This window comes from Puma concolor, chromosome B2, assembly GCF_028749965.1.
Source record: "Puma concolor isolate L17-30 chromosome B2, mPumCon1.1.hap2, whole genome shotgun sequence".
Taxonomy (NCBI): domain Eukaryota; kingdom Metazoa; phylum Chordata; class Mammalia; order Carnivora; family Felidae; genus Puma; species Puma concolor.
In genome coordinates, this window is record NC_141671.1 from 151,635,367 (window position 1) to 151,663,348 (window position 27,982).

General features: G+C 53.7%; 1 protein-coding gene across 3 annotated transcripts in view; it reads right to left on the reverse strand.

Annotated features, from left to right (window-relative positions):
* The window catches only part of RPS6KA2 (ribosomal protein S6 kinase A2), a 355,983-nt gene that overhangs the window by 286,260 nt on the left and 41,741 nt on the right, over positions 1 to 27,982 (reverse strand). The window contains exons 1-2 of one of the 3 annotated variants that reach the window (XM_086708307.1): positions 14,370 to 14,449; positions 14,221 to 14,271 (exon numbers count right to left, since the gene is read on the reverse strand). The exons of 1 other annotated variant lie outside the window; for it this stretch is intronic. In XM_086708307.1, the coding sequence (XP_086564433.1) occupies positions 14,221 to 14,271; positions 14,370 to 14,411 (93 nt within the window). In that variant the 5' untranslated portion in view covers positions 14,412 to 14,449. Of the gene's footprint in view, positions 1 to 14,220; positions 14,272 to 14,369; positions 14,450 to 27,982 lie in introns of those variants that run through there. One more of the 3 variants, XM_086708304.1, reaches the window with a different exon arrangement.

The window sequence follows — 27,982 nt, forward strand, 5'->3', positions numbered from 1 at the left end:
GCCAGTCTTTGGCCCCCAGGGTGGCTCAGTCGGCCCTGGGGTGACAGGGTGGGGGGCTATCTGTCAGGACCTGCCCTGGGGTGACCGGGTGGGGGGCTAGCTGTCAGGACCTGCCCTGGGGTGACCGGGTGGGGGGCTAGTTGTCAGGACCTGCCCTGGGGTGACCGGGTGGGGGCCTAGTTGTCAGGACCTGCCCTGGGGTGACAGGGTGGGGGGCTAGTTGTCAGGACCTGCCCTGGGGTGACCGGGTGGGGGCCTAGCTGTCAGGACGTACCCTGGGGTGACCGGGTGGGGGGCTAGCTCTCAGGACGTACCCTGGGGTGACAGGGTGGGGGGCTAGCTGTCAGGACCTGCCCTGGGGTGACAGGGTGGGGGGCCAGTGGCCCAGAGCACGAGAGCCCCACAGGGCAGGGTTGGGTGTGGCTCTGGATGGGTTGCTTCCCCACGAAAGGTGCTCTTCGAGTGAGCTGTTCACTGTCTCCAGAAACCGGCTCACCCTGGGAGGAGCAGCGCCCCCAGGGTGAGCCCCCCCACATGTCAAAGTGTCAAATGAAGACACTGTGAAGATGAAGGATGGTTAAGAGAGGCGGGTAGGGGTCGCCATCGCGGTTCTCTGGTGGCGGTGTTGACCCGACATGTGTGCCCATCGTGGTATAAAGGGAAGAGCTCAGAAGGGCCCCAGCTCTGCCCCTCCCTCTCTGGGTGACCTGGAGCATTTCAACTTCTCAGACCCTCAGTCTCCTTGTGTAGAAAATGGAGTCGTGGGCGGTGTGGTTTCTAAGACCCTTTCCGGTGCCCAAATGGTATGAGCCCCTCCTCATCACCTGCAGCACCGAAAAATGCGCATTCCTGTACTTGCCAAGGACCCCAAACTCGGGGCCACTGGATTCTAACAAAATGTACAGATTCCGTCCCCAAAGTTACAGAGACGCATCTACGCGTACTTCCAGGTGGCTTCCCGTGTCCCTGCGTGAAGTCAGACCTTCAGAGAGCGGTTCGCCCAGACTGCACAGGGCTGACTTGCGCTTTGTACGGTGGTCTTACCCCCCAGCCCACGACTCGGGGCGTCACCAAAAACATCACTGAGAAACGCCCTGTACTTAACAGAAGGCCACTGTTGGGGACACCGTTCACTGCTTTTCACACGGTGGGCTCGCTAGAAGGCCTGGGGGGGGGGGGGGTGGGGGGGATGTTTCTCTCTGGGCTCAGGGACAAAAAGACGTGTTCACCTGAACAACCGGTTTTAGGCTTTTTGTTTGTTTCTTGTGGCTCAGACCCCATGTGTTCGTTCTGCTGCTCAGGGAACCAGCAATCTCAGAATCAAGGCCACGGCGTGCCATCGGCAAGCACGCTGTGCCTCGGGACTTCCGCTGGGGGACCGACCTCACGCCTCACTTCAGATTCATTTTTCTACCTTATGTCCTTCACCTCATGCACTTACTTATTCTTTAATCTTATGTTTGAAAACAGTTTTTTAAGTTTATTTATTTATTTTGAGAAAGACAGAGACAGCACCAGTCCGGGAGGGACAGCAAGAGAGGGAGAGAGAGGATCCCAAGCAGGCTCCGCTCTGTCCGGGCAGAGTCCAACACGGGGCTCGATCTCACGAACCGCGAGATCGTGACCTGAGCCGAAATCAGGAGTCTGACGCTTAACTGCCTGAGCCACTCAGGCGCCCCCCAGGGGCACAAATTCTGCCTTCAGGTCTGTCCATATGTTCCTACAGTGTGAGCACGCCCCTTGCTAGCTTAACACCTCAGTTTTCTTAACCGCCAAAGTAGAAGGAAACAGCTTTCATTCACCTTATAAAATGACCAAAAAAAGTATTTTAGGAGTGGTTGTCAAGTGAAACATAAATTTATCTTTAAAAAATATTTCCATGTATAAAGATCTACAAGTAAAATTATTAACCCCAAATCTACATATAGCAAGCACAGACACATTTAGAGATATTTACTAAAGCCAGTGAATCACAACATTTCTCGTCCAACGTCCAAAAAGTTATACGAAGTTAAAGAAAACAGATTTTCTTCAAAAAGTATCAAGACTCACAAATCCCTTACTTATGTTGGTATGCTGGTGATTTAAAACAAACAAACAAACAAACCTGCAGCTCATAATTCTCTTTTAAAAGAGATTCAATTCAGGCGCCTGGGTGGCTCCGTCAGTTAAGCATCTGACTTCAGCTCAGGTCATGATCTCGCGAACGGTTCCCAGGTTCGAGCCCCGCGTGGGGCTCTGTGCTGACAGCTCGGAACCTGGAGCCTGCTTCAGATTCTGTGTCTCCCTCTCTCTCTGCCCCTCCCCTGCTTTTGCTCTGCCTCTCTCTCAAAAATAAACATTAAACAGAATTAAAAAAATAATAATAATAAATAAAATAAGAGAGATACAATTCAGGGCACCTGGGCGGCTCAGTCGGTTGAGCAACTGATTTTGGCTCCGCTCATGATCTCAAGGTTTGTGGGTTGGAGCCCCACTTTGGGCTCTGCACAGACAGCGTGGAGCCGGCTTGGGATTCTCTGTCTCCCTCTCTCTCTGCCCCTCCCCCACTCACGTTCTCTCTTTCCCAAAACTCAATAAGCATTTTTAAAAAAGAGATAACAGGGGCGCCTGGGTGGCACAGTCGGTTAAGCGTCCGACTTCAGCCAGGTCACGATCTCGCGCTCCGTGAGTTCGAGCCCCGCGTCAGGCTCTGGGCTGATGGCTCGGAGCCTGGAGCCTGTTTCCGATTCTGTGTCTCCCTCTCTCTCTGCCCCTCCCCCGTTCATGCTCTGTCTCTCTCTGTCCCAAAAATAAATAAATAAACGTTGAAAAAAAAAATTAAAAAAAAAAAAGAGATAACAATTCAAAGTAACTTCCCTAACAAATCCAACAGACAGCCTACAGTCGGTCCGCCTGAGCCGGCTTTTTGTACCCTGACACAGCGCACAGGACTGTAGGTGTTAGAGTTATCTCACCTACAAGCGGGGACACGGCGGGCGGGAGAAGTGGGGAGGGCGTGTGTCACAGGCCGAGTCTCAGTTTGGGAAGGCGCGAGTGCTCCGGACGCACAGTGATGACGGCTGCACCGCAAAGCAAACCGCGTAATGCCACCGCACGGGACACCAGAAAACGATTTAAATGGTCAAGTTTCATGTTACGTGTGTTTTACGACAGTAGAGGCGTTTTTTAAAAACGAAAAAAAAGAATTTAAGGGCGAACTGCTAAATCTGATTCTCTCCCACGACTTTGCCTTTTCAGCAAGGGTTTCAGTAAAGGTCAACTTCGCCGCATTCCGTTCCCTTTGCTTCTGACATCGCAGGACGACTGAGCGACGCGGCCTCCGTGACGGTGAAAATACATCCGGGGACGCCAACAGTGCCTCCGTTCGGGCTCTAACACCCCCTCGAAAGCCAGGCAAGTGGAAACGGCAACAGTCCGAATGGAGTTGCCGACCTGCTCTCGTGTCCCCGTGACCTGCGACACCGGCGCGCGCGCGCGTCGCGAGGCGCGGAGTCTCACTCGGCCCCACGGAACAGCTTGGAGCTTAGGGCTCGCTGTCCAGCATCTAGGACAGCAGTGATTTCCCGGCAGCAAATTAAAACCGTGGCGACCTCCCCCCGGATTCCCAGCCGAGGGCGAGGTCCCCCCGCCCGCTTCCCTTCCTGGGAAAGAGCTTCTGCAGTTTCCTGTGCGGCAGCCTGATCATCGTCCTCTCTGCCCCGAGCCCGGGGGGCCGGTCCCGCAGGGCGACCCAGCCATCCCTCCAGCCCCCCCTGCGGGCTCCGGCCTCCGCCTCGCCCCTGCCCGCCAGCGGCAGACCCCAGCGGGGGACGGGAGCCCCACTTCCTCCGCCCGAGCGCTGCGGCGGGCGGGCCGGGCGTGGGGTGCGAGGCTCTGGCGGAGATAAACCTGAACCTGGCGGGCTCCCAGGCGACAGGAGAGAGCCGAGAAGCAGCGCCTGGAGGCCGTCCATGTCTCCGAGCCCAGGCGCGCGAGCTCGCTCCGCTGAGTCCTGCCAGCCGTCAACACCACGTGCTTCACGAGCAACGAGTCGGCTGTTCAGGCTGTCAGACTCCCGGCAGGGGTCGCCCGGAGACCCCTCCCCCAGCCCACCTGCCAAGGCCGGAGCGCGGTCACACCAGGAGGGGACTCGGGAGGAGGGCGGGAAACACGCTCGCTTATGTCTCGGGTGGCACTCGGCCAACTAATGGACACCGACGAGGCAAGGACCGCACTGTCCGCGGTCTGAGCCCTTTGAGGAACGCCTCCACCGCGCGCACGCACACACATGCACGCCGACACTTGTGCGTGCACGCGGGCACCCGCATGCACAGACGCTTCTGCACACACACACCTCGATGCTTGTGCTTGCACACGTGCACACACATCAACACTTGTGCGTGTGCACGCATACACACTCACACATCGGCACTTGTGCGTGCACATGTACGCACGCAGTTGACACTTGTGTATGTGCACGTGGCACACACGCACGTCGACGCACACATGCGCCCACACGGACACTTGTGCATGCACACACATATGTATGCACACACCCACATCGATGGTTGTCCTTGCACACACAGGCACACGTCAACACTTGTGCGTGTGCACATGCACACATCCACATCAACACTTATGCGTGCACATGTACACACACACATCAACACTTGTGCATGTGCGTGTATATGCAAGCACATCAACACTTGTGTGTGTACACGCATACACACTCACACATCGGCACTTGTGCATGCACATGTACACACGCAATTGACACTTGTGTATGTGCACGTGGCACACACACGTCGACGCTTGCACACATGCATGCACACGGACACTTGTGCATGCACACACATACGTATGCACACACCCACATCGATGGTTGTCCTTGCACACACATGCACATGTCAACACTTGTGCGTGTGCGCATGTACACACACATCAACACTTGTGTGTGTGCGTGTATACGCAAGCACATCAACACTTGTGTGTGCACATGTGCACACACGTGCACACTGCCACTTGTCACGCATGGACATTTGTGCTTGCACACGTGCACACACATCAACACTTGTGCGTGTGCATACATGTACTGACACTTGCGTGTGCATGCACTTGCACGTGCTGGCACTTGTGCACACACGTGTGCACCGACTTTCTGTCTTCAGGTACACACTGCTGCAGGCTCCTTGGAGTACGGCCTGCCTGGGCAACAACAAAGTCTGCTTTGCCCTCCTGGGGAAAACAGAGCACCCTCACCTCCCGAGAACAGGCAGCCCTTTCTGGCTGTCCCTCCCCGCGACCCTGGTCTTGGCCACGGCTGAGCATGCAACCTGTGTGCACGGAGTGAGGGCAGGGTCAGACCTGTGAGGACACTGGGTGAGACTTCTGGGAGTTTCTAAAGCTTCCTGTAGGTACCTAAATCGACCCCTCCTCTGAAGGCCTAAAGACGCAGTATGGAAAAGGTGCCAGCCGACAATCAGCTTCTAGGTGACAGATACAACAGAAGTCACCGTTACGGACGTGGCTGTGGAAATACACTGCTTTAAAAAGGCAGGGCCTGGGAAGAAGGCATCAAAGACAAAGAGGAAACTGAAGACGAAATGGACAGAACCTGCCCTGATTCAGGGCGGGACACATGACAGGTGGCAGCACAGGACAGCAGTGGCCGGCCCGTCCCTTCCTTACACCACAATCTTAAAGGATACGTCTTTTCCAAATGAAAGTAGTTGTAGGACTGTGCGTTTTGTTGTAACCAAACCTCTTTCCATTCATTCTGCGGTCTCCAGACCACAAATACCGTATGTTCTCTCCCCCAGGAGGCAGAACCGATTAGCACACATTTATCCATGTAAATGTCCTGTTTGCAAGGGTGCACGTGTGCACGCGCGCACGCACACACACACACACACACACACCTCAGAAGACACGTAGAAAGCTTTGGAAAGACTAATTACCAGGTTAGCCATTCCGAGGGGCATTCTAAGGCAGAATTTGTATTAATCATACTTCTTATTAAAAAGACTTTGTTAGGTGGGGGCACCTGGGTGGCTCAGTCGGTTGAGCGTCTGACTTCAGCTCAGGTCATGATCTCACGGTTCGTGGGTTTAAGCCCCACGTCGGGCCCTGTGCTGACAGCTCGGAGCCTGGAGCCTGCTTCCGATTCCGTGTCTCCCTCTCTCTCAGCCCCCTCCACCACTTACACCGGGTCTCCAACTCTTTCTCTCTCAAAAATAAATAAACGTAAAAAAAAATTTTTAAATGCATGGTTTGTTCATAGGCTGAATTATGTCAGTAGAGAAAAGTGCCCCTTTTAAAAAATCTATTGCTTTTTGCTACTGAAAGCTGGCAAAAAATACTAACATAGGGGAAGTGACAGAAATGAATGTTCTCCCTGTTCACAACAAATTTCTTCTCTCTTAGTTTGCCTGGGTCCAGACAGTCTCCGCACGTTTCAGTCTTGAATTCGCAAACCATCGGGAGCTTAAGAAACGTTCTAGTGCCATTCCTTTCCCCTAAAATTAATCCACATCTCACCCTTTTGAAAGTTCTGGATCTGAAAGTCTATATGCAGCTTTTCACAGACAGAAGCCGTCATTCTGGGAACAGGCTCCACCGCCACGGAGGACGCAGCTCACACCGCAGACGGACCCGCAGCCCGGTCCCGTCCCGCAGGCGGCTCCGCAGGGGCTTTGAGAACGTGGCATCTGCAAGCCCTACTCCACGGCACTTCGGCGTCGAAGGAGGACAATACCAAGCATGTTCCTTGAAACCCGGGCTCCAGTGGTCCTGCCTGGACACTTCAATTATGTCGACAGTCCTTCACTCTGGCAGAAGAATATCTTATCCAGGCTTGACTGCAACTGAGAATTTTTTACTGAGTCTGTGTTTGGCGGAGGGAGGGTCGTTAAGGTTGCAGCGTTATCACCAACGCAGGAGAATTAACCGTTTATGTTCTCTGTCTGTAACCCACGCAGCCCCTTGAGAAAGAAGCTTATGTCACGTGGGGGCTGTTCGCAGCATAGTTGACATCAGCGTCACCTGGGGCCTGGGGTCGTGGCTCTTTGGAGGAGAGAGGGCTTGTCTGGAGCCACAAACATTTTCTTTGATTATTTTCCACGCGGAATAAAATTAAAGGCCTCCGCATCCACTTCTTTTTTTTTAAATTTTTTTTTCAACGTTTTTATTTTATTTTTGGGACAGAGAGAGACAGCATGAACGGGTGAGGGGCAGAGAGAGAGGGAGACACAGAATTGGAAACAGGCTCCAGGCTCTGAGCCATCAGCCCAGAGCCCGACGCGGGGCTCGAACTCGTGGACCACAAGATCGTGACCTGGCTGAAGTCGGATGCTTAACCGACTGCGCCACCCAGGCGCCCCTTCCGCATCCACTTCTAAGGGAGGATCTATCTGGTCTTCCATAAAAGAAGGAATCCCAAGAGACAGACAATAAGCGACTCGGCAAAATCAGAAAGAAGTTCAGCAGAGCTCCCGGCGGGCTTGCCCGCATGGAGATGCCCGGCCTGGTCCGGCCGCGGACTGTGAGGGGGCACGAGGGTCGCCGCCTTTCCCCGGGCCCAGGGGACCGCACGCCACAGAAAACATGGAAAGAGCTCAGCCGAAAATGTCATCTTTTCTGGGGGTGCCTGGGTGGCTCAGCTGCTCAAGCGTCCAACTCTTGATTTCAGCTCAGCGCATGATCTACAATTCGTGAGTTCGAGCCCCGCGTCTGGCTCTGTGCTGACAGTGAGGAGGCTGCTTGGGATTCTCTCTCTCCCTCTACCCCTCCCCCGCTCGCATGTGTGTGCGCTCTCGCTCTCTCTCTCTCTCCCTCTCTGAAAATGTTTTTTTAAATGTCATCTTTTCTGCACAACACATTTTGCCCGAATCACTCGAAACAGCGTGCTCGCCGAGGATTCTCACTCTCTGTCTTCACCTGGTGGCAGTGTGGGTGAGCACAGAAGCCGCAGGGCGGGAAGAACGGGGAATCGAGCGTCTGGATAATCCTGTCCTAATATCACCAGGCTCGTGACAGGATTCTGAGTTGTCCTAACAACTCGAACTCCAGCAGGGTGAAAAAGTCGTTATCGAAGGCTCAGTGCTTTTGAAAATGCATTAGCAAAACAGATCGGGTCTCTGGTCCCCAGCTAAACAGCGGTCATGGTAAATCTCGTGGCTTTGAGATGCAGCCCTTTCCTTCTTAATGGAATTTAATTGCAGGTGTATGTAAGCACGTGAACTCAATGTTGCCATGGAGACTGTGGCAAGAGATTGCCTTCTATTTTATGCCATGGGAAATCTCCATGACAATCCCGGCTCATTCACGTCCCAAATACTGCCGCTCACTGGCCGCTGCTTTAAAGGGATAGTTGTTGCTGTCACACTGGGCATCCGACCCTGAGCCACAGAACTATGGTGTTTGCACAGTTAGGCCCAAGACACGCACCAGCGGATCACAATGGGACAGAGAGGGAAGGAGAGGCGGCTAAACCCGGGAAGGTAAACCCAGGAGGGTTAGCGCTCAACCAGCAGGTGCACGGGTCAGGATGGGAAGCACTCCGCCGTGTGGGGGCCGGCTCCCCAAGCACGGGAGCTGAAGCACCCGATTCTCTGCTGAAGTGCAGATTCTCTGCAAAATGGAAAGGAATTCAGCACGAATGGGCAGCTTCTACTAACGTGAGGGGAAGTGCTTGTAAAAGGAATCTGGTGGGGCACACCCGGCCAGCTCAGTCGGTTGAGCATCTGACCCTTGATTTCAGCTCAGGTCGTGATCCCAGGGTCTTGGGATCAAGTCGCGAGTTAGGCTCCTCACTGAGGGTAGAGCCTGCTTGCGATTCTCTCTCTCTCTCTCTCTCTCTCTCTCTCTCTCTGCCTCTCCCCTACTCACACACTCTCTCTCAAATAAAAAAATAAAAAAATTTTTGCAAAAGGAATCTGGAGACCAACAGCATCGAACATAATCTTCACCGTATCAACGTATAAAATACTTAGGTAATGCACGTTTTATTTTTTATGTGTGCATGTCCATAGATGTCTAAACACGTATGAAAGAAAAACAAAGTACGTGAAGGCTCTGACCATTTATGTCGATCTCAATTGCATCCAGTCCGCAAACTCCCAGCAGGCAACGCGGTCTCACCAAGGTCACGTTTGCCAAGTAGCTAAGTGCGGAGAGGGTGGGACTACGTGCCAGTGCACGGGCCTCCAGTCTGGTCCTTTCTGAACCCCACGGCTCTGCCACGCTGCTGGCCGACACGGGGGGTGCAGGGAATGGTGTGAAGAACGGTCACTGGGCACTGAGGAAGGAAAATGCCCAGAAGGAAAACCATCCAGAAGAATCACAGTGTTGCACGAACACCGTGCATCTCGAGAAGGGAATGCGGACTCCTCAGCTGGAAACACCCATAGAAGCAACTGTGGGTGTTGACGGCGGAAGGACATAAAATCTGCAGACTACAGGGGACCCTGGGTGGCTCAGTGGGTTGAGCGTCCAACTTCGGCTCAGGTCATGATCTCACGGTGTGTGAATTCAAGTCCTGCCTCGGGCTCTGTGCTGATGGCTCGGAGCCTGGAGTCTGCTTCGGATTTTGTGTCTCCCTCTCTCTCTGCCCCTCCCCTGCTCATGCTCTGTCTCTCTCTCAAAAATAAATAAATATTTAAAAAATTTTTTTAAAAATCTATAGACTACAACGTCGTGTTTCTGAAGCAGGGAACCACAGGTGGGAGCAGCTCAGTGCCACCAGGGCTGCTGCCCCCCCAGGACCCCCCCCCCCCCCCGCCCCGCATGGCTCCATCAAGCAGTGGGTCCTACGTGAGTCTCCAGCCAGGAGCTCACCAACAGCGTCCCCCCAGCTGCTCCCACCTCTGACGCTTTTAATAACACTACTGTTTTTTGTTTTTTAAGTTTATTTTTGAGAGAGAGACAGAGTATGAGCAGAGGAGGGGCAGAGAGAGAGAAGGAGACACAGAATCCGAAGCAGGCTCCAGGCTCTGAGCTGTCAGCCCAGAGCCCGACACGGGGCTCGAACTCACATGCTGTGAGATCATGACCTGAGTGGAAATCAAGAGTCAGATGCACTACGGAGGGAGCCCAGGTGCCCCAACACCCCTAATGTTGCTAGAGCGGGGTTCCAGGGCGCATCTACAGCTCCTGGGCAGGCACGGTGCACGTCAGCGGGTAGTCCTAAATAAGCTGCCCCCTAATAAAACATGAGAGCCTCATTTAACCTCCAGTGAATCATAAAAGACAGTCATAATTGCCTATAGCGCTTTATCTTTCTCCCCCAAGACCACAATTTAGAGAAGACTGGCCTACACTGGAGCAGAGGGAGTGAGGTGTCGAGCTGGCGTGTAGAAAAGGACATAAAGAGCATCCGCTTGTCTGAAAGGCCGAGCCGCACCCTGTAGCTGCAGGACTGAGCAAATCGCGTCATTTCTGACTTCCTTTCCCCGTCTGTGAAGTGCGCTATCGGTGAAGGAACAGTCGCCTCGGGAAGGTGGCCAGGACGATGGCAGGTTGTCGGTGATGACCCGTAAGTGAGGAGCTCGTGTTGGGTGTGCCTGGCTTGGCCGTGACATTGCTCTCAGCACCTGCTGCCACAGAGGGCCTCCTACCTCTCTGGGTTCACGAAGGTCAGTGTCTTTTTTCTAATATGCTTAATGTTTATTTTTGTGAGAGAGAGAGAGAGGGAGAGAGAGAGACAGAGACAGAGCATGAGCAGGGGAGGGGCAGAGGGGGGGGAACACAAAATCTGAAGCCCGACGCGGGGCTCGAACCCATAGACCACGAGATCATGACCTGAGCCAAAGTTGGACGCTCAACCAACTGAGCCACCCAGGCACCCCTACATTTATTTATTTTTGATAGAGCCAGAGGAGGAGCGCGGCAGGGTCAGACAAAGGGAGACACAGAATCCGAAGCAGGCTCCAGGCTCCCAGCTGTCAGCACAGAGCCTGACGCGGGGCTCGAACTCACAAACTGTGAGATCATGACCTGAGCCAAAGTCAGACGCCTAACCGACTGAGCCACCCAGGCGCCCCAACAGAGGTCAGTGTACCGGAGGAAGCCACAAGCCAAGTTACAAATTCAAACAGAAAGATCCTTTCGAGTTGCTTGGATATACAGTTACGTCCACATCTCTTACGCTGCATTAGTAAACTGCAATCACTTGTCAGCTGCCCGAGCCACGCAGGCGCCCCTCCCCTTGTTATAAAATCAAACAAACAAAGAGGGAGAAGAAATTCAGTTAGCTGCTGAACCGACGGCCCCTGCAGGTTTAGCAGGAACACGCGCTGTCTGCCGTATCTGCAGCTTCTACGACGCACCTTGTAAAATAATCCCCTTTCTCATCAGGGCGCTGCGAGCACCTGCTTACGCCCCAGCAGCCAAAACGTACCAGGATTTTAGACAGGAGACCCTGCAATCCCCTCTCGTGGTGAACAGTCTGCTGAACACAGACCTGCAGAGAAGCGGGGAGAAGGGGGGAAAGACACGAAGGGAAACGCTTCGCGCGCCGCTGTCACCACCTTTTCCAGATCCGGAATGCTCCCAGGTGACGCTGCGTGAGGTTGGATTCGTGTGCGTTCACTCTGAACGTAAGAGGGGCCTCCTACCGGGGCGCCCGGGAGGCTCAGCTGGCTGGGCGTCCGACTCTTGATGTCGGCTCAGGCCGTGACCTCACGGTTTGTGGCATCGAGCCCCGCGCGTGGCTGCTTGCTAAGCACGGAGCCTGCTTGAGATTCTCTCTCTCCCTCCGCCCCTCTCCCCTGCTTACTCTAAAATAATAAAACAAATACAAATTTTAAAAAAAGAAAGAAGGGACCCCTGCCCATCAACCCAAGGCGACTCTGAAAACATGGCCAAGTGCTAGAGGGGTCAGGGTCAGGCTGGCCACCGGCTTCTGCAACTGCTTCCGGGGCCCTCCCAGAGCCTCGACCCAAATACGGTCAGAAAACAAGGTCCCCACAGAGATGGTTCTTCTTGGAAATCCTTCTACCTCTGACCATGGCTCTTACCGTAACAGGCGTGTGGGACTGGTCACTGGGGATGATTCACGAGTGACACCCACGCCCACCAGACACAGTCTTGTCCACTTGCCTACGTCCATCTCTGTGGCCAAGAGACGAGGACCACAGGCAGCGTGGAAACTCCTCGCTCCTGCTGCCCAGGGCCAGTCCGAGGGCGGAGAGGACTGGCAGAACGACGAAACTTTATCTTCCCAGGAGACACGGTTCCTCACTGACCACAGAAAGCCGAGTAGAGCTCTGACAACCACCACCGGTTGGAGCTGAACCATTTTTTTCTTGATCAGATCATAAGCAAGACTGAAAAATCGTTATGAGGAAAGCGGAGCAGGGCCGCCCCTCCCACTACAACACGCTCGTCCCCGAGCTTACTCACATTAGGAGGCAACGTGAAATAGTATTCAGGCACCTGTCTAGCCCCTTAACTAAAATAACCAGAACACCTTGAGATGTTACAGGACCCTAAATCAGTTATCACCAACCTTCAATGCTACGGACACCATTTTTGTGTCTGATAAGGAAGATCTAATTCACACAAGAAAATGGTAGAGAGAAACTTTTCTTCAACCAAGTTCTTAGTGTTGGGCTATTTATAAAACATTAGAGGGACACAGGAGTACCACAAGTATGTAAAAGGTACAACGTGGGGTTCAGTGGAAAGCTTTGTTCACATGGATGTCAGCCATCAAATGCAAGACTGACCGTTCACACAAGTGGCTTCTTTGCATCCAGGAATACAGGCTCCTGGGATCGGCCGGGACTCCGTATTGCCCCACGGGACTTGCAGACCCACGGAGGAGATGCTGAGACGCCCATCGCTTCTCTGTGCTGCTCCCGAGATGCACAGCAAGCAGGACAGCCCCTGCCCCAACAAGGCTGGTGACGTAGGGCCCCCAGAAAGCTGCCAGATGCTTAGGAGGGTTTTTAAGTGTGTATTTTGTGTTTTTCCATTTTTTTTTTTTAATGTTTATTTTTGAGAGAGAGTGAGCGAGCATGAGCAGGGGAGGGACAGAGAGAGAAAGACACAGAAGATCTGAAGCAGGCTCTGTACTAACAGCAGAGCCTGATATGGGGCTCGAACTCACAAACCGCGAGATCATGACCTGAGCCGAAGTCGGACGCTCAAACAACTGAGTCACTGAGGTGCCCCCATGTGTATTTTGTTTAGCATGAACCAGATATAGCCTGATGTAATCACGTACATTAACTAAACCTGAGCAAAACCCAGGGTTTTGGGGTTTTTTTAATGTTTATTTACCTTTGAGAGAGAGAGAGAGAGACAGAGAATCCCAAGCAAGCTCCATGCCGACAGCACAGAGTCCAACGTGGGGCTCGAACCCACGAACTGTGAGCTCACGACCTGAGCCGAGATCAAGAGTTGGACACTTAACCGACGGAGCCATCCAGGCGCCCCAAAACCCAGGTCTCAAATGACCCGTCTGACACCTGTGGGGACAGGCCCACCGTACCTGCCATGCCTGCCGTGAATACTTAGCCCGACAAACAGAGACACCATCACGTCACCTGAACGGGTGGCCATTCCTACTTTGTGGCATCGTGGGAGTCAGGAGAAGAAAACACCCATCAGCCCACCTCATAAAACTTCTTAATTATAACGTTACCGTTCAACCCACACCGCTGCTTGAAATATTGAGGGAAATCTACCTTCGCCCAAAGGGGCCCGTTTTAGGCCTAATCCCTCAAAAAGCTCCGGGGTGAGAGCCCGAGCCCCGCACACGGCCCGTAGGCTCCTGGAGCTGGCTGGCCACCGACCCCGCAGGCAGACGGCACGGGGCCAGCCCCCCACCCCAACTTGACCCGCCTCGAGGTCTCCCTTCGCCGTCGTGACTCTCGCTTATTTTGAAGGCACGCAGTAGAGTTTTCAAAGGTACAACGCATGGTGTCCCCAGAGACCCCCAAGTTCAGAACAACACGCGCCGGCTTCGCAGACAGCAGAACGCTCCCAGCTGAGCGCACGAGGCGGACCCCGGCTGCAAGGACGCATTACTGCGCAGCGCCCTGCCCCTCACCCACGACGGCAGGTGACGGCGGCTTCAGGGTGCGGGGTCCCCGCTTCCCAAGGCACGCGGCCGGCCCTCCCCCACTCCAGGGGGCTCACCAGCAGCCACGAAGCCAAAAGGGAGCCTCCCACCCGGCCCTCTTCTAAGAACGAGCCTCACATCCTGGAGGAAGAAAACAAGCCAGCATTTCTTACCTCTAGTGACGCGGCCGACTTGGTCCCAGGCAAGGAGGAGTCACATTTGCCCTGTGGAGGCAGAAAGTGGAGAAAAGAGTCCTTTAAGTCACAGGATGTCACTCACGGGAGCAGGGCTGCCGCTGAGCACGGTTAACGCGGACACTCACCGCGCCCGGGAGCTTTTTGCTTCGAAACATTAATCTCCACATGATTTTAAATAATGTGAGGACGCTCTCGAGCCCTCAGGAAGCCTTGCAGTCCACACCGAAAGAGGGGAACTTACACACTTTTGTGCAACTTTTACCCTTCAGCCAGAGGAAGTGATGATGCTTCTATTACCAACCTCAAAACTCAACCAAAAGAACCAAAGAAACAAAACCAGTTACTTGTTTCGCCTCCAGATGCATCGTATTTAATTAGCCGCAGTTGCCCCTAACGGAACTGGACAAACGTTTGGTTTTGTTTGAAATCATTATTTATTTTTGAGAGAGAGAGAGAGAGAGAGGCAGGGAGGCGCCTGTGTGGCTCAGTCAAAGTGTCCGACGTTGGCTCAGGTCATGATCTCACGGTTCATGAGTTCGAGCCCCGCATCGGGTTCTGTGCCGACAGCTCAGAGCCTGGAGCCTGCTTGGGATTCTGTGTGTGTGTGTGTGTGTGTGTGTGTCCCCCTTCCCTGCTGAGCTCTGTCTCTCTGTCTCAAAAACAAAGAAAATAAAATTTAAAAAAGAGAGAGAGAGAAAAGCAGGGGAGGGGCAGAGAGAGAGGGAGAGACAGAATCCAAAGCAGAATTCACTGTCAGCACAGAGCCTGATGCAGGGCTCAAACTCACGAATGTGCGATCATGACCTGAGCCAAATCAAGAGTCAGAGGCTTAGCTGACTGAGCCTTCCAGGCGCCCCTGGACAAACGTTTTGAGGTGACCTGTCCGCTCTCCATTCTATGAAGACAGTCATTCCGGGCTCGGGGGCAGGAAGGCCCTTCGTCTGTGAACACACTCCGAAAGAACCACTGAAAACCCAGACTTGCTCAGTCGTGGCGTTCAAGCCCAGGAACACACACATCCGGGCCTCCCCTCCACTTCCCAAGCCTCTCTTTGGCTAGAGTAAAACCCCGAAATTGCCTGGAGAGTTTACCTAGCGACACGTTTTAGGGTCTTGAGACCGGAAACCAAGGCTGGTCTCTTCTCCGTCCGCCCCATGCCGCAGGGGCTCAGTTTCCCTTCTGTTCTCTGCTCCTTGGCTCCTACCCGCTGAAAAGTAAGAGACGAGGAAGGAAACCAAACTTCAAATTAGTCTCTTGCGCCCCTCGCTAGTAATTGGGGGTCAAGGGTCAGAAGAGCGAGCTGGGAGAAGGCTCCCACGGCGCCGACCGCAGAAAGGCCTCGGATTCCGCCGCCAGAGAGGTCTGCACTCCTGGGTAGCGCACCCCAACCCCAACCTGCACCGCCCCGTCTCCCGACACAACCTGCAAACAGCAGTGTTAACCGTGACACCTTTCATTTCTGGCTCTCGACATTCAGTGCCTGTTAGAAACATCCGGAGCTTTACAAACTCCCAGACCCAAGCAATCGGAAGGGCAGGGACCGTCCGGGCATTTCAGTATTTACAGTGCTTCCCAGGCGACACTCGTGTGCCGTCCAGGTTGAGAATGCTTGCTGTCCTCCTTGTCCCTGTTCCGTGTCCCCTGGCTGAATGGTCAGTATTAAACAGCACGAACACGGGCTCTGCTCCCTGCACACCGGCTGGCACTGCACAGGGCGCGTAGAGCAAACAAACACCTGCGGGTCTTGTCCCCAGCAGCCCGCCTCGGTCTTTCTACGGGGAACGAATTCCGAGAAGCCCAGGAGACAGCGCCCCTCCCGTGATCAGCCATCACCATGCGCAGGGACGTGACCCGGGTCTGGTCACTCTCCGGGCACAGTGCCCTCTCAGAGGTGGGCCTGTGAGGCCTGCCCAGGGCTCCGGCCCTCTCTGTCCTGGGGGCCAGCTTTGCAGATGCTCTGAGTCTGGGGTTGCTGTTTGTTTTACCCAGGAAAGGCGCCTGCCTGGGGATGGAGAGAAAGTCGGCGACGTACCCGCAGCTTTAGAAACTTTGCGTCAAACCCGCCGGAAGCCATGCCTTTTTCCAAGGACAGAGGCCCACAGTTGCCCACCTGGTTTGTGCCACTTTGATTTGGCGCCTGTAACCCGAGAAAGGGTGTGAGGCCTGACGCAACATAAATGGTGCGTTTACAAATAAACGCCCGAAAGCAAGAAATGAAAATCCCCAAAGTCCCACAGGACCACACATTCATCCGTGGTCTTATTCAACACCGTGACCAGCCCACCAGCTGGTCGCCTTCCACAGGGGCTGGCAGGGGACACCCCACGCGTGACGCCCCTAACCCCGGCTGCCTTGAAGCCCCCAGGACCGTGCATACAGGGTATTCAGTATTTGAGGGGCTCTCCCCGAAAACGCGAGATGAATTTGCAGAGTCTCTCGTTTACAGTCACAAATCCTCTTTGCCCTTCGTTTTCCAGACCCCGCCCCCTTTGCAAGTAAGAGTCAGTGAATTAAACAGGGGCATCAGGTGACTTGGTGACGAGGGGCATCAGGTGACAGGGCTCAGTCTACTTGGTAGTCAGCCGCCGCCGGGCTCAGCTCCTGAGCCAAACATGGGGGGGGTGGGGGCCTTTCAACTCCACCAGTGCTGATCCCCGTCCTATCTACTCCTTTCCAATCCAAGATGAGTAGACAGGACGTCCCCCCAGGTCCCACCCTCCTCCCTCGGAGCCCATGTGATTATGGCGGGTGGGGAAGGACACGGAGAAGGCGGAGGTGAGGAAAGGGAGGGCAGGAGGGATGCTAAGCCAGGTTTCCATCACGAGAGGAGTCAGGCCGGTCCTTCCTCTTCCCGTCAGTCTTGTGACTGTATTCGAGTTCAAATGCACCCGGCATGACTCCAGGAGCATCATGGCCAGATCCCCAGGGAAAAACCAAAGAGGCCACAGCATAAAACCCTCCACAGAAACGTTGTACTCCAGGCGTATTCCACAAAGAGGAAACTTGTCAAACTTGTGTGTGGACAATAAATGAACGGGGGCAAATGTGTTTTCCGAACTTGACAAGTATCAGAAATACCTAGAAAAGGCATCAATCACCATTCTGGAAAAAAATACGGCTTGAAGATTTTTGCAAAGCTCTCGAAAGCAATCATGTGCCACGGACGAGCGAAAGGCCCCCAACTGTAGTGCCTACAGCGTTTGGAATTTCTAGTCTGGATGACCAAGCTTCACTTGATTCTGTGGGTCCTTTGAGATTGGCCTTTCAGTGTATAAAGCTGACAAGCCAACTTTGTAATAACCAAAGGGTCTGGCTCGCTCCCAGAGTCCCTGTTTACTAGACGGTGGAGGACCTCGCAGACTCTGTGCACCGTCCTCAAAAGCACACTTGGCCAGGTGAGCAGTTGATAGAATGAATATACACTATTTTATCTCCTCGGTGGAACTAGAACGTGGGATTCGGAAAAGGCTCGGCACTTTAAGCCCTGATTTGCCTGGAGTATTGCTGTTGCTGTTACTTAACGCAGGTGCAGGGGCGCCTGGGTGGCTCAGTCAGTTAAGCGTCCGACTTCAGCCAGGTCACGATCTCGCGGTCCGGGAGTTCGAGCCCCGCGTCAGGCTCTGGGCTGATGGCTCAGAGCCTGGAGCCTGTTTCCGATTCTGTGTCTCCCTCTCTCTCTGCCCCTCCCCCGTTCATGCTCTGTCTCTCTCTGTCCCAAAAATAAATAAACGTTGAAAAAAAAAATTTAAATTAACGCAGGTGCACAGGACTGACCACCGAGCTCCCAGGCTGCTTCAGCAGGTGCGGTGGCCGCAAGGGTGGAGCTCAGGCGCCCGACCTGCTGGCAAGCTGTTTCCGGCCACCAGACACTGGGCAAGTTACTTACCCACTTGGCCTCAGTTTCCCCATTTGCACAGTTGGGGCAGTACCTGCCTTACGGGGGGGTGGGGTGGGGTGGGGTGGGGTGGGGGGGGGACGTGGGGTGACACATTTTAGGCACCTGGCAGGCAGATGATCAGTGTTGGTGACACTGATGCTGCCGATGCAGGAAAAGGAAGGTGTGCCCCAGCCGACCCCAGATCAGAGACGTCATCGAGAACACTGGCGTCGTGTTTCTGGTCTGTGATCCTTTAGGAGTTGACCCTGGAGGTGTCGGACTAGATCTCAGAGTGACTGCGGTCACTCTGCCTGGCGGGGAGGAGTGGCCACGGACGAACAGCAGGTGGCGCCAGAGACTCGGTCTGCGGCCACGCACCAGCTGACTGGGGAGGCCGCGCGGGGCCCCATGTGAATTCTATTTCTTCTAAACAATTAGGCCCTAAATCAATGTCGATCCTGTCATTCTGGAGCCGTTTAGAAATTCCCCAAACAGTTCATGTACGATGCAATGTTATCCACCCCTTCCTCTGCAGTGTGGATGCTTAAACGTCTTTGGACGGTGGGTGACCTGGGCACGCACACATCCACCCCCCCACCCCCACGCGCTGTGTTGAGTCTGCGTGTCCATGTGTCCTGCAGTCCTGGCTTCTCCCTCCCCACCGACATCGCATCTGCCGCGGGGACTCCAGCCTGGCCGCCTGCTGCAGGACAGGACCGGCCTTTGTTCTGTGGGGGCTCACAGATGTCTGTGCTCCCCCAGGAATGAAATGCTCAGCTCATCATCAGGAAGGCAGGGCTGTTCTCCAGAGGCAGCCTGCCCTTAGCAGGCCCTCCTCTCCCTCTCCCGGGGGCCCACAGCTTCACAGAACCCTCTTTATTCACCCTGAAGGGTGACACAGGTGATGTGACGGCATCCGCCAGGAAACCCGCCCCTTGTCAGCCGGTTCCTGGCCTGCGGCTTGTGTCTTCTCTAATGAAGCAGGGCCGTGAGGCCATGTGACTAGTCTCCGGGACGGCCAAGCCAGCACTAGAAAAGGGGGTGTTCTGGATTGCAGCCCGGTGCTCCCTCCCCTCCCCGGGGCCCAGGGGTGGGGTCCACAGCAAAATAGACAGTGGGGTGCTCTCAGAGAACATGCTCATCCTGCAAGCAGTGGAGAAATCCAAGCAAGAAGGACCTCACGGCGCACGCTTACAGACGACAGAGAAACAGAGTGGCTCAGGGAGGGAGGGAGGGATGGAGGGAGGGAGGGAAGGAAGGAAGGAAGGAAGGAAGGAAGGAAGGAAGGAAGGAAGGCAAGCAGGCAGGCATAAGAAGGAAGGGGGACCCACAGGGTGAAGGATGGGGACCACGGGGCTGGACAGCCACCACAGCTGCCCCCGGGGATTTCCAGTCTCCGTAATCTTTGAATTTTTCCAAAAAATCATTCAAAATATTTTTCAAAAATATTTAATTGAGGCCAATTTCACGTAACATAAAATTAACCATTTTGAAATGAACGGTGTCATGAAGCGCATTCACGCCGCCGTGCAACCATCCCCACCGTCCACTTCCAGTTATTCTCATCACCCCACACGAAAAGCCTGAGGAGTCAGGACTCACGCCCACGGCCCCTCCCCCCGGGTCCCGTGACCAGTGAGACGTACGTGCTGCCCACCCTGGACTTGCCCATCGCGGAACCACACAGTGGACGGCTTTGGTGTCTGGTGTCTGGCCCCTCCCCCTCAGCAGGACGCTTCTGAGGTTCCTCAGCTCGACACACACGCCGCCACTCTGTCCCTTTCTGATGGCCGCGAGGGCTCCACGGTATGGATACACCACACTTGTTCATCCGCTCAGCCACTGATGGAGGCTTGGCGGCTCCTACCTTTTGGTGTCTGTGAACCAGACGTGCCCTGGTTCGAGTCGCCCCTGCCAGCAACCTTGGGTACATATCTAGGAGAATTGTCGAGTTTGAGTTTTTTGAGGAACTGCCAGATTTTTCCACAGCAGGGGAACCACCTTGCACTCCCACCAGCAACGTGCCAGGGTTCTACTGCTCCACGGTCTCACTCAAAACTTGTTATTTGGCATTTTTCTTTTATTATTATAGTCATCCTGGTGGGGATCTCCTTGTGGTTTTGATTTGCATTTTACTAACGATTAGCGATGCTGAGCATCATTTCACGTGCCTTTTGGCCACCCGTATGTGTTCTTTGGAGAAAGGTCTATTCACATCCTTGGCCCTTTTTCAGTTGGGCTGTTTGTCTCTTTGCTGTTCATGGCAGGTTTTGACAGTCACGGAGGTACAGGAAAGGAGAGCCTGGCCCTCGTGAGCTGAGGGACTGGGACTGAGCCTGCTATGTGAGGCTGGACCACTGAGTGGCCTCGGAGAGGGGTAAACCGAACAATCCACTGAGCAACATAAGAATAAGGACATTGGTCTAACTTGTCTTCAGCTCAGGTTTAAAATATTTTTTTAAGTCATCCCTGAGGGGCGCCTGGGCGGCTCAGTCAGTTGAGCGTCCGACTTCGGCTCAGGTCATGATCTCACAGTTTGTGAGTTTGAGCCCCACGTCAGGCTCTGTGCTGACAGCTGGGAGCCTGGAGCCTGCTTCGGATTCTGTGTCGCCCTCTGTCTCTCTGCCCCTCCCCCTGCCCGTGCTCTCTCTCTCTCCCTCTCAAAAATAAATAAACATTAATAAAAAACAAAAAATAAATAGAGTCATCCCTAATAACTGAACATGCCAGACCTGTCCCTTCCGTGAGTCTGGGGGCATTTACCCTGGCACTGGGTTCAAGTGAAGTTGAACACGAAAGCTGTTCCCACGCCAGCAAGGAGTCCGCACGGAACGGGCAAGTCTCCAGAGGTGCTCTAAGTCCACAATTTCGAAATCCAAGGAGAGATGTGGCCTGAGGAAGAGAGAGCGGGCACGTGGGAGCCAGGGCCACACCCAGAGCCTCTGCCAGCGGGGGGGGGGGGGGGGGGGGGCAGCGTTAAAGAGAACATGAGATGAGTATTTTTAAACTCAAACAAGACGTAGTAGAAGTAAATGTAGACAAGCTGCGATGGTTCGCAGAGAGTATAATTCTCTATAGAATCTGGGAGGACATACTGACAATTTATTAATTCTAACCAGACGGTTGTGACGGGTTGCCGGAAAGAGGAGTTAATATTCAAAAGCTGATAGTGCTTTTGTACATCAGCAAGAAACCATTTTTTAAAGCCTTTCTTTTTCAGTAATCTCTACACCCAAGGGGGGACTCAAACTTACAACCCTGAGATCAAGAGTTTCACACTCTGCTGACTGAGCCGGCCGGGCACCCCAAGAGGAAACCATTTAAAGAGATGGCATTTACAATGGCGAGAGAGAGAGAGAGAGAGAGAGAGAGAGAAGGGGGAAAGGCGAGAGAAGAGAAGAAAGGACCACCCGTGAAGCATAAAGAGTAAGTGTAACAAAATGTGTAGGACTTTACAGAAAATATGATAAAACCTTTTGAAGGAAATACACGGAAATAAAAGAAAACCGGGCAGGTACGGGCACCTTAGCCCTCGCTGGAGTGGTCCCATTTGTGCAAGCAGCCTGGCCCAGCACGCGGGGGCTCAGGGACGGGCAGCCGGACACGAGAGACGAGCATTGCCAGCCAACTCACGGATCACCTCATCCCGCGTACAAAAATAAAGTCAAGACCAAAACAGGAAAAAGCTGAACTATGTAAGTTTCAAAAGCACATTCAGGAGATTGTGTTTTGACTTGTACTGCGAAGGTATTTTTCCAGGAAGTCAAAAAATCCATACATTGTACTTGTAAAAAATCAATAGGTTGGACTACATCTAAGTAAGAAAATTTTGGGTGAACAAAAGACACCACGACCTCAAAACAGGCCACAGACCCGAAGGCTATGCCTCTGACCTACACACTCAGAATTAGCACCAGAGGTATATCGAGGTTAATGCCCACAATGGAGAGACACGTTTCCTCTTCATCACATAAGTGAATTCTTCACTCTTACAAATAGCATAAGTGTGCCAAACCGCATCCAACGGGAATTGGGGAGTATTTGGAAAAAGAGAAATTTTGCTAAATCGCTAGAGAGAGAATACAGAAGTTCAACCACTTTGGAGAAGAATTAGTCAATACCGAGTTAATTTCAAAATGTACGTATCTTATGGCCCATCAATTGCACTTTTAAGTATCTAAACAGAGAAATAAACTCTGGTATATGTTCATGGGAAAACACAGGTTTTCCACTGAGCACTGCTTAAAAGAACAAAAAATGGAAATTATCCGACTTGGCTCCTTGGTGGGGGAGTGGAAAAATAAACTGGTATTTTCATACCAGCAAATGCCACTTGGCACCCAAAGTAAATAAAATAGAACTAAATGATCAACATGAATAAATCTCAAAAATATCACAGAGTTTTTGGAAAAAAGGAAACGTAGACTATGATCCTATCCACACAGAAATTAAAAACACAACCATCGTTTATAAGAAGAGACTGTGATGGCCGGAACCGTGCCCCCTCAAAAATTCATACGTTGAGGCTGTAACGCCCAGGACCTCAGAATGGAACCCTGTTGGAGAAAGGTCTCTATGCAGGTAATCGAGTCTAGTGAGGTCAGGCGTGTGGACCCTGATCCAAAGGGTCTAGTGTCCTTCTAAGAAGAGGAGATCAGGACACAGAAACGGAAGGAAGACCGTATGTGGACACAGAAGACGCAATGTGCAAGCCAAGGAGAGGGGTCTTAGAAGAAACCAACCTTGACCTTGGACGTCCAGCCTCCAGGACCGTGAGGAAGAAACACCTTTTGCTTAGGCTGCCCAGTCCATGGTACTTGTTACGGCAGCCACAGCCTAGAGAGGAGAATACAGGCAAGAAAAGCGTGCCTTCAGCGAAATCTCCCTACGGCTCGAAGCCCACTGACAGACACCTGCATGCAGACCGTGACCTTCCTTCAAGGAACTCACGGCTGCCCTTCGCGCCTTACTCTTTATGTTTTTTTTATTGGAGATTAAAAGTAACCTCACGTTCACAGCAGCCAGCCCCTCAAGGTCCTGGAAGCCTGGCTTCCAAATTCCTTAGAGACCTACTTATCCCTCACCACCCCCCAATCAAAAAGTATATAATCAGTCACTCCTCATGACCCCAGGGCAGCTCTTTCTGCCCACGGGTCCCGTCCCCGTGCTTTAATAAAATTGCCTTTTAGCACCAAAAACGTCTCAAGAATTCTTTCTTAGCCGTCCGCTCTCAAACCCAAACCTTCCATATTTCATAATTCCATCATAGCCGACTAATACGGCCAGGGAGGCCAGATTCCTTTGTGGGCCAGCTGAGAACAACCAGAGAAGCAGGTCACATGTCCACTGAGTGTTTCAACAACTGTAGTTAGCTGAACTTGAAATATGAGCCAATTCCAGACACTGGAGGGTCCACTGGGGCTGTTACAGTCCTCGCTGCACCTCCAGAACACGTGTTCTCGTCTTAGAGACCAGGGCTACCCAGCACGTCCACAGCGTTGCCTCGCACATCCGCCCGGCTGGGTCACGTAGACCGAGCCAGGCATTTTTCTGTAACTGAGAAATGCCCCAGCCAGTCAACACCTCGTGGCCATCACAGTCCAAATAATCGAATCATAACCACCCAGGTGTGCTGTGTTAGTCTGCCACCATCAAGAGACTACTGACTACTTGTCATCAAATCCTCCCGGGGCACTGAGGTCCTCTCCGGGCCCCTGAGGACTAGAAAATCCCTCTGAAGAAACAGCATGGCAAGATCGCGGGTCAGAGCTCTCCTTCCTCAGAAGCACCTGCCATCTCGTGCCTTCCTCTCTGACTCCCTTTGTGAGGGCCATACCTTTGGAAAACAAATCAGGGTATCCGATGCGGAGGTCGAGGCGCCGACCCCCACGTTGTTGGAAATCTACACATAACCTCTGACTCCCCCAAAACGTAAGTACTAAGAACCTACTGTGAACCGACAGCCTTCCCTATAACAGCCGCAATCAGCTAAGACATCACTGATCTGTGTTACACGTCATGTATTACATTCTTACAATAAAGTCGGATGGAGTAAAGAAAACGCTGAGAAAATCACAAGGAAGAGAAAATACACTCACAGAACGTATGTAGGACCACGTTGGGTCATTATTAACTACGGTCTCAGAGAAACAAGAAACTGGTTTCATTTCTTTCTTAATTATCGATCCCCCGGTGATGTGTTCGGGGATGACCCGAGATAATATGAAGATGAAAGGCGTCTTCCCCGTCGGAGTGTGTTGTTCGACCTCCTGCTGAAGCAAACGTTCCCCAGGAATCACAGGCACTCACTGGGGTCAGGCGGGCGCTTGGCGGGCGGGCCCGGGAGCCATCAGCCAGCAGGGCAGAGCCGGTGTAGACCCGGCATCTAGAGATTGCGTGGGGAGCTCAGCCGCGAGCCAGGAGACGGGCTGCTTCAGAGTCTCCAGGACAAGCTCTTCCTGGGAGGCAGCGTTCGGGGCCTCAGGTCCCCATGTCAGCACCGTGGACCTTTGGGGCGGCTGGCTCTGTGGCGGGCCCCCCCCGCCCCGTGCACTTTAACGGCATCCCTGGGCTTAAATGCCAAGAGCAATCCCTGTCTCAGTTGCGACGACCAAAACTGTCTCCACACGTTGCTGATGTCCCCCAGGGGTGCACGATCGCCCCCAACTGAGAGTGAACGGCACTTTTAGGAGCAAGACTCCAGCCCTGGTAGGTTCTGCAGGCAGACAAGCGGGATGTGGCAAAGACACGCGAGCACAAGGCCCGTAAACGCGGCCACCGCTGTGCCCGGAGAGCAGCTCAGAAGCCCCAACACGAAGACTTAGCTCAAAGGTAGAGCCCGGAAGGAAGCAGGACTTGATTCTGAGAGCCGGAGAGCGGGGCCGGCCGCCCCAACGCCTCCTGAGCACAAGCATGGCTCCTCGGATGCCCCGTGTGCAGCTGAGAGGCAGACGGTTACAGCTGTGCTCCAGGGACAGGGGACCGTCCCCTCCCACCTCAGCCCTGTGACCACATAAACCAGATGCATGCAAGGGCGGGAGCCCACGTTCATAAACGCTCCCATAAATCCGAAAGGATTTGCGATTCATTCAGCAGAGCGCTTCATCGTCTGCCCCAGACGGGCCGATGATAAGCCTTTGGTTCCCAGGCCTGTTCGCTGTGGGTCCACCTGGCCCGGCCTCAGTGACCAGGTGCCGGTCACACACGGGTCCGGATGCTGCTGTGAAGGTGTTTGTAGACGCGCTTAACCTTCGCATCAACAGCCTTTGAGTAGAGCAAACGTCCCTCCACACCGAGGTGGCCGCATCCCTCAGCTGCAGGCCTTTAGAGAAAAAGACTGAGGTTCCCCCAAGAAGGAAGGGATCCTCCTCCAGGAGGCCCGCCCACGACAGACAGCCTGGCCTGCCGGCCTGCCCTACAGGCCTCAGGCTCGCCAGCCCCCGCCCCCGACCACGTGAGCCAGTCCCTGAAAATAAGTCCCGCCCCTCCACGTATGTACACACACACGCACGCACACACACTCTCTGTTGGTCTGTGTGCTCGGAACACCCTGACAGCACAATCCTTTTGTCGGTAAACGCAGTTCTCATCCCGGAATTAGAAGACCCACCCCATGGGGTGCCTGGGAGGCTCAGTCGGTTAAGCGGCCGACTTCAGCTCAGGTCACGATCTCGCGGTCCGTGAGATCGAGCCCCGCGTTGGGCTCTGGGCTGACGGCTCAGAGCCTGGAGCCTGCTTCCGATTCTGTGTCTCCCTCTCTCTCTGCCCCTCCCCCGTTCATGCTCTGTCTCTCTCTGTCTCAAAAATAAATAAAACGTTAAAAAAAATATTAAAAAAAAAAAAAAAAAAAAAAAGAAGACCCGCCCCAGCATGTAATACTCAACTCCTCCAACTTGATGTCAAAGCCTCTCCCCTGGGCCCCTGCGGGTCCCCACCCTTCACGCCGCCGGGGCAGCTCACCCTGATTCTGTGAGCCCCAATTTCCTCACAGGTCAGAGGATCTAGGTATGAAAATACACATCATTTGCTCCTTTGGTTCACGGGAGTGATCGCTCTTTTCTTCTCTTTACTAGAGGAGGTGTTTTTGCTAAAGTAGTTACTCTCTGTGGACCCTGTGCCAGAAAACCCCTGAGCGATAACAGAGTCAGACGTTCGTCTACACCGCGCACGAGCCACGCGTCCCCAGCCTCCCACGCTAGGTCCTCCCCGTAACCAGGTGCCGACCTGATGCTCCGATAAGGACCCTGAGGCTGGCAGAGCAGAAGTATTTTCCCAAAGCCACATGGCTGGCGTTGCAGAGCCAGGATTTAGCGAACCTCAAGCCGGTATTTTTGGCCACCCTAATTTGCTTCCAGTCACTTAGCGATTCCAAAGCCCTCACAGCTTTACTGCACACACTTTGGTCTCACTGCTTCTCAGCAGGGGGCAGGAGAGAGGGGTCCCGGGAGCAGCGCCACGCGGGTGTTGGTGTAAGCAGTCGTCGCCCCAGGAATTCTGAGTCACTGCAAACGTTACCTACACACGCTTTCCCACATCCGTACGGAAAGTGAAACCAAGAAGGAGAAAGTTCCTAAAAATACTGTTTTGCATTAAGACTTATAAGACGTAAAATTAGCGTTTCTATAAAGAAGTTTAAAGTCTTAGACCCAACGGCTAGGAGTTTATCCAAAGATAAAGACCTAAGTGTATAGGGGGCACCTGGGTGGCCCAGCTGGTTGATTTGGGCTCAGGTCGTGATCTCACGGTTTGTGGATTCAAGCACCGTGTCGGGCTCTGGGCTGATAGTGCGGAGCCTGCTTGGGATTCTCTCTCTCTCTCTCTCTCTCTCTCTCTCTCTCTCTGCCCCTCCCCCACTGGCTCATGTGCTCTTTCTCTCTCAAAGTAAATAAAACTTATGAAAAATAGAATGAGATAACACATACACACACACACAGCAGCTTTTACGCCAAAACCCTACACCTACAAGACACGGAAACTGGTCCCAAGGAGACCGAATGTGACCGTGGGGCACTCCAGACCCACTGCCCACTATTCCCTGTTACAGCCCCACGACAGACAGCTTGGGGCCTTCGTGCCCCAGCTCCTCCTCCTTCGGTGTTTTCAGGGTCCCCTGTCCTTGCACGGGACGGGTCATCGCTACAGACGGACGCTGTCCTGGTCCCCCACCCAGCTAAGCACTGAGGACTCCAAGGAAGGGTTCAGGGTTCACAGGTTGACCGCAGGCAAGAGAGGCCGCGTGTGCAGCCCAGGGCATCGCGGTGGGGCTGAGTGAGGCAGGGGACGTCACGGAGTCCTTCCCACCAGAGCCCGTGTTCGGCCCAGACCGCCGGGCAGAAGGGAGCGGGCAGGACAAGACCGACGCAGCACACGGCTGGGCTCGGCCCGCGGTCTGGCAGTCAAGGAGGGCACGCACAGCCTGGAACAGACCCAGCAGCGCGGGGACCCACCGGGAATGCTAGGGCTCCGATGAAGACTGGTTTAGGCCGTACACCTTTGACCTTCAACAGATACAGAAGGAAGCCTTCCTTCATCCAACTGCAAGCAGAAACGTCAAGAAATGATGTCTGTGACAGATCTCTGTGGAGCAGCTCCCTTCCCAGAGGAGACACAGTGAATAACCCCATCGTAAACGCCCTCTCGGGGAGTTTCTGGGCCCTAGAGAAGATGTAGACCACTCACGCCCCTATAGACAAATGTTATCACAAACTTTCTCCTTAAAGACGGATTTACCATTCCTAATGAAACATATCCACTCTTCCCATGGGATCCCGCTCTCCCTGCACCCTTCCCTAAGTCGAACACGGGAGCCCCAGATCCCGACTGCCCCTTGGACTTTTTCAGTGGAGCACTGACACGTGGGGC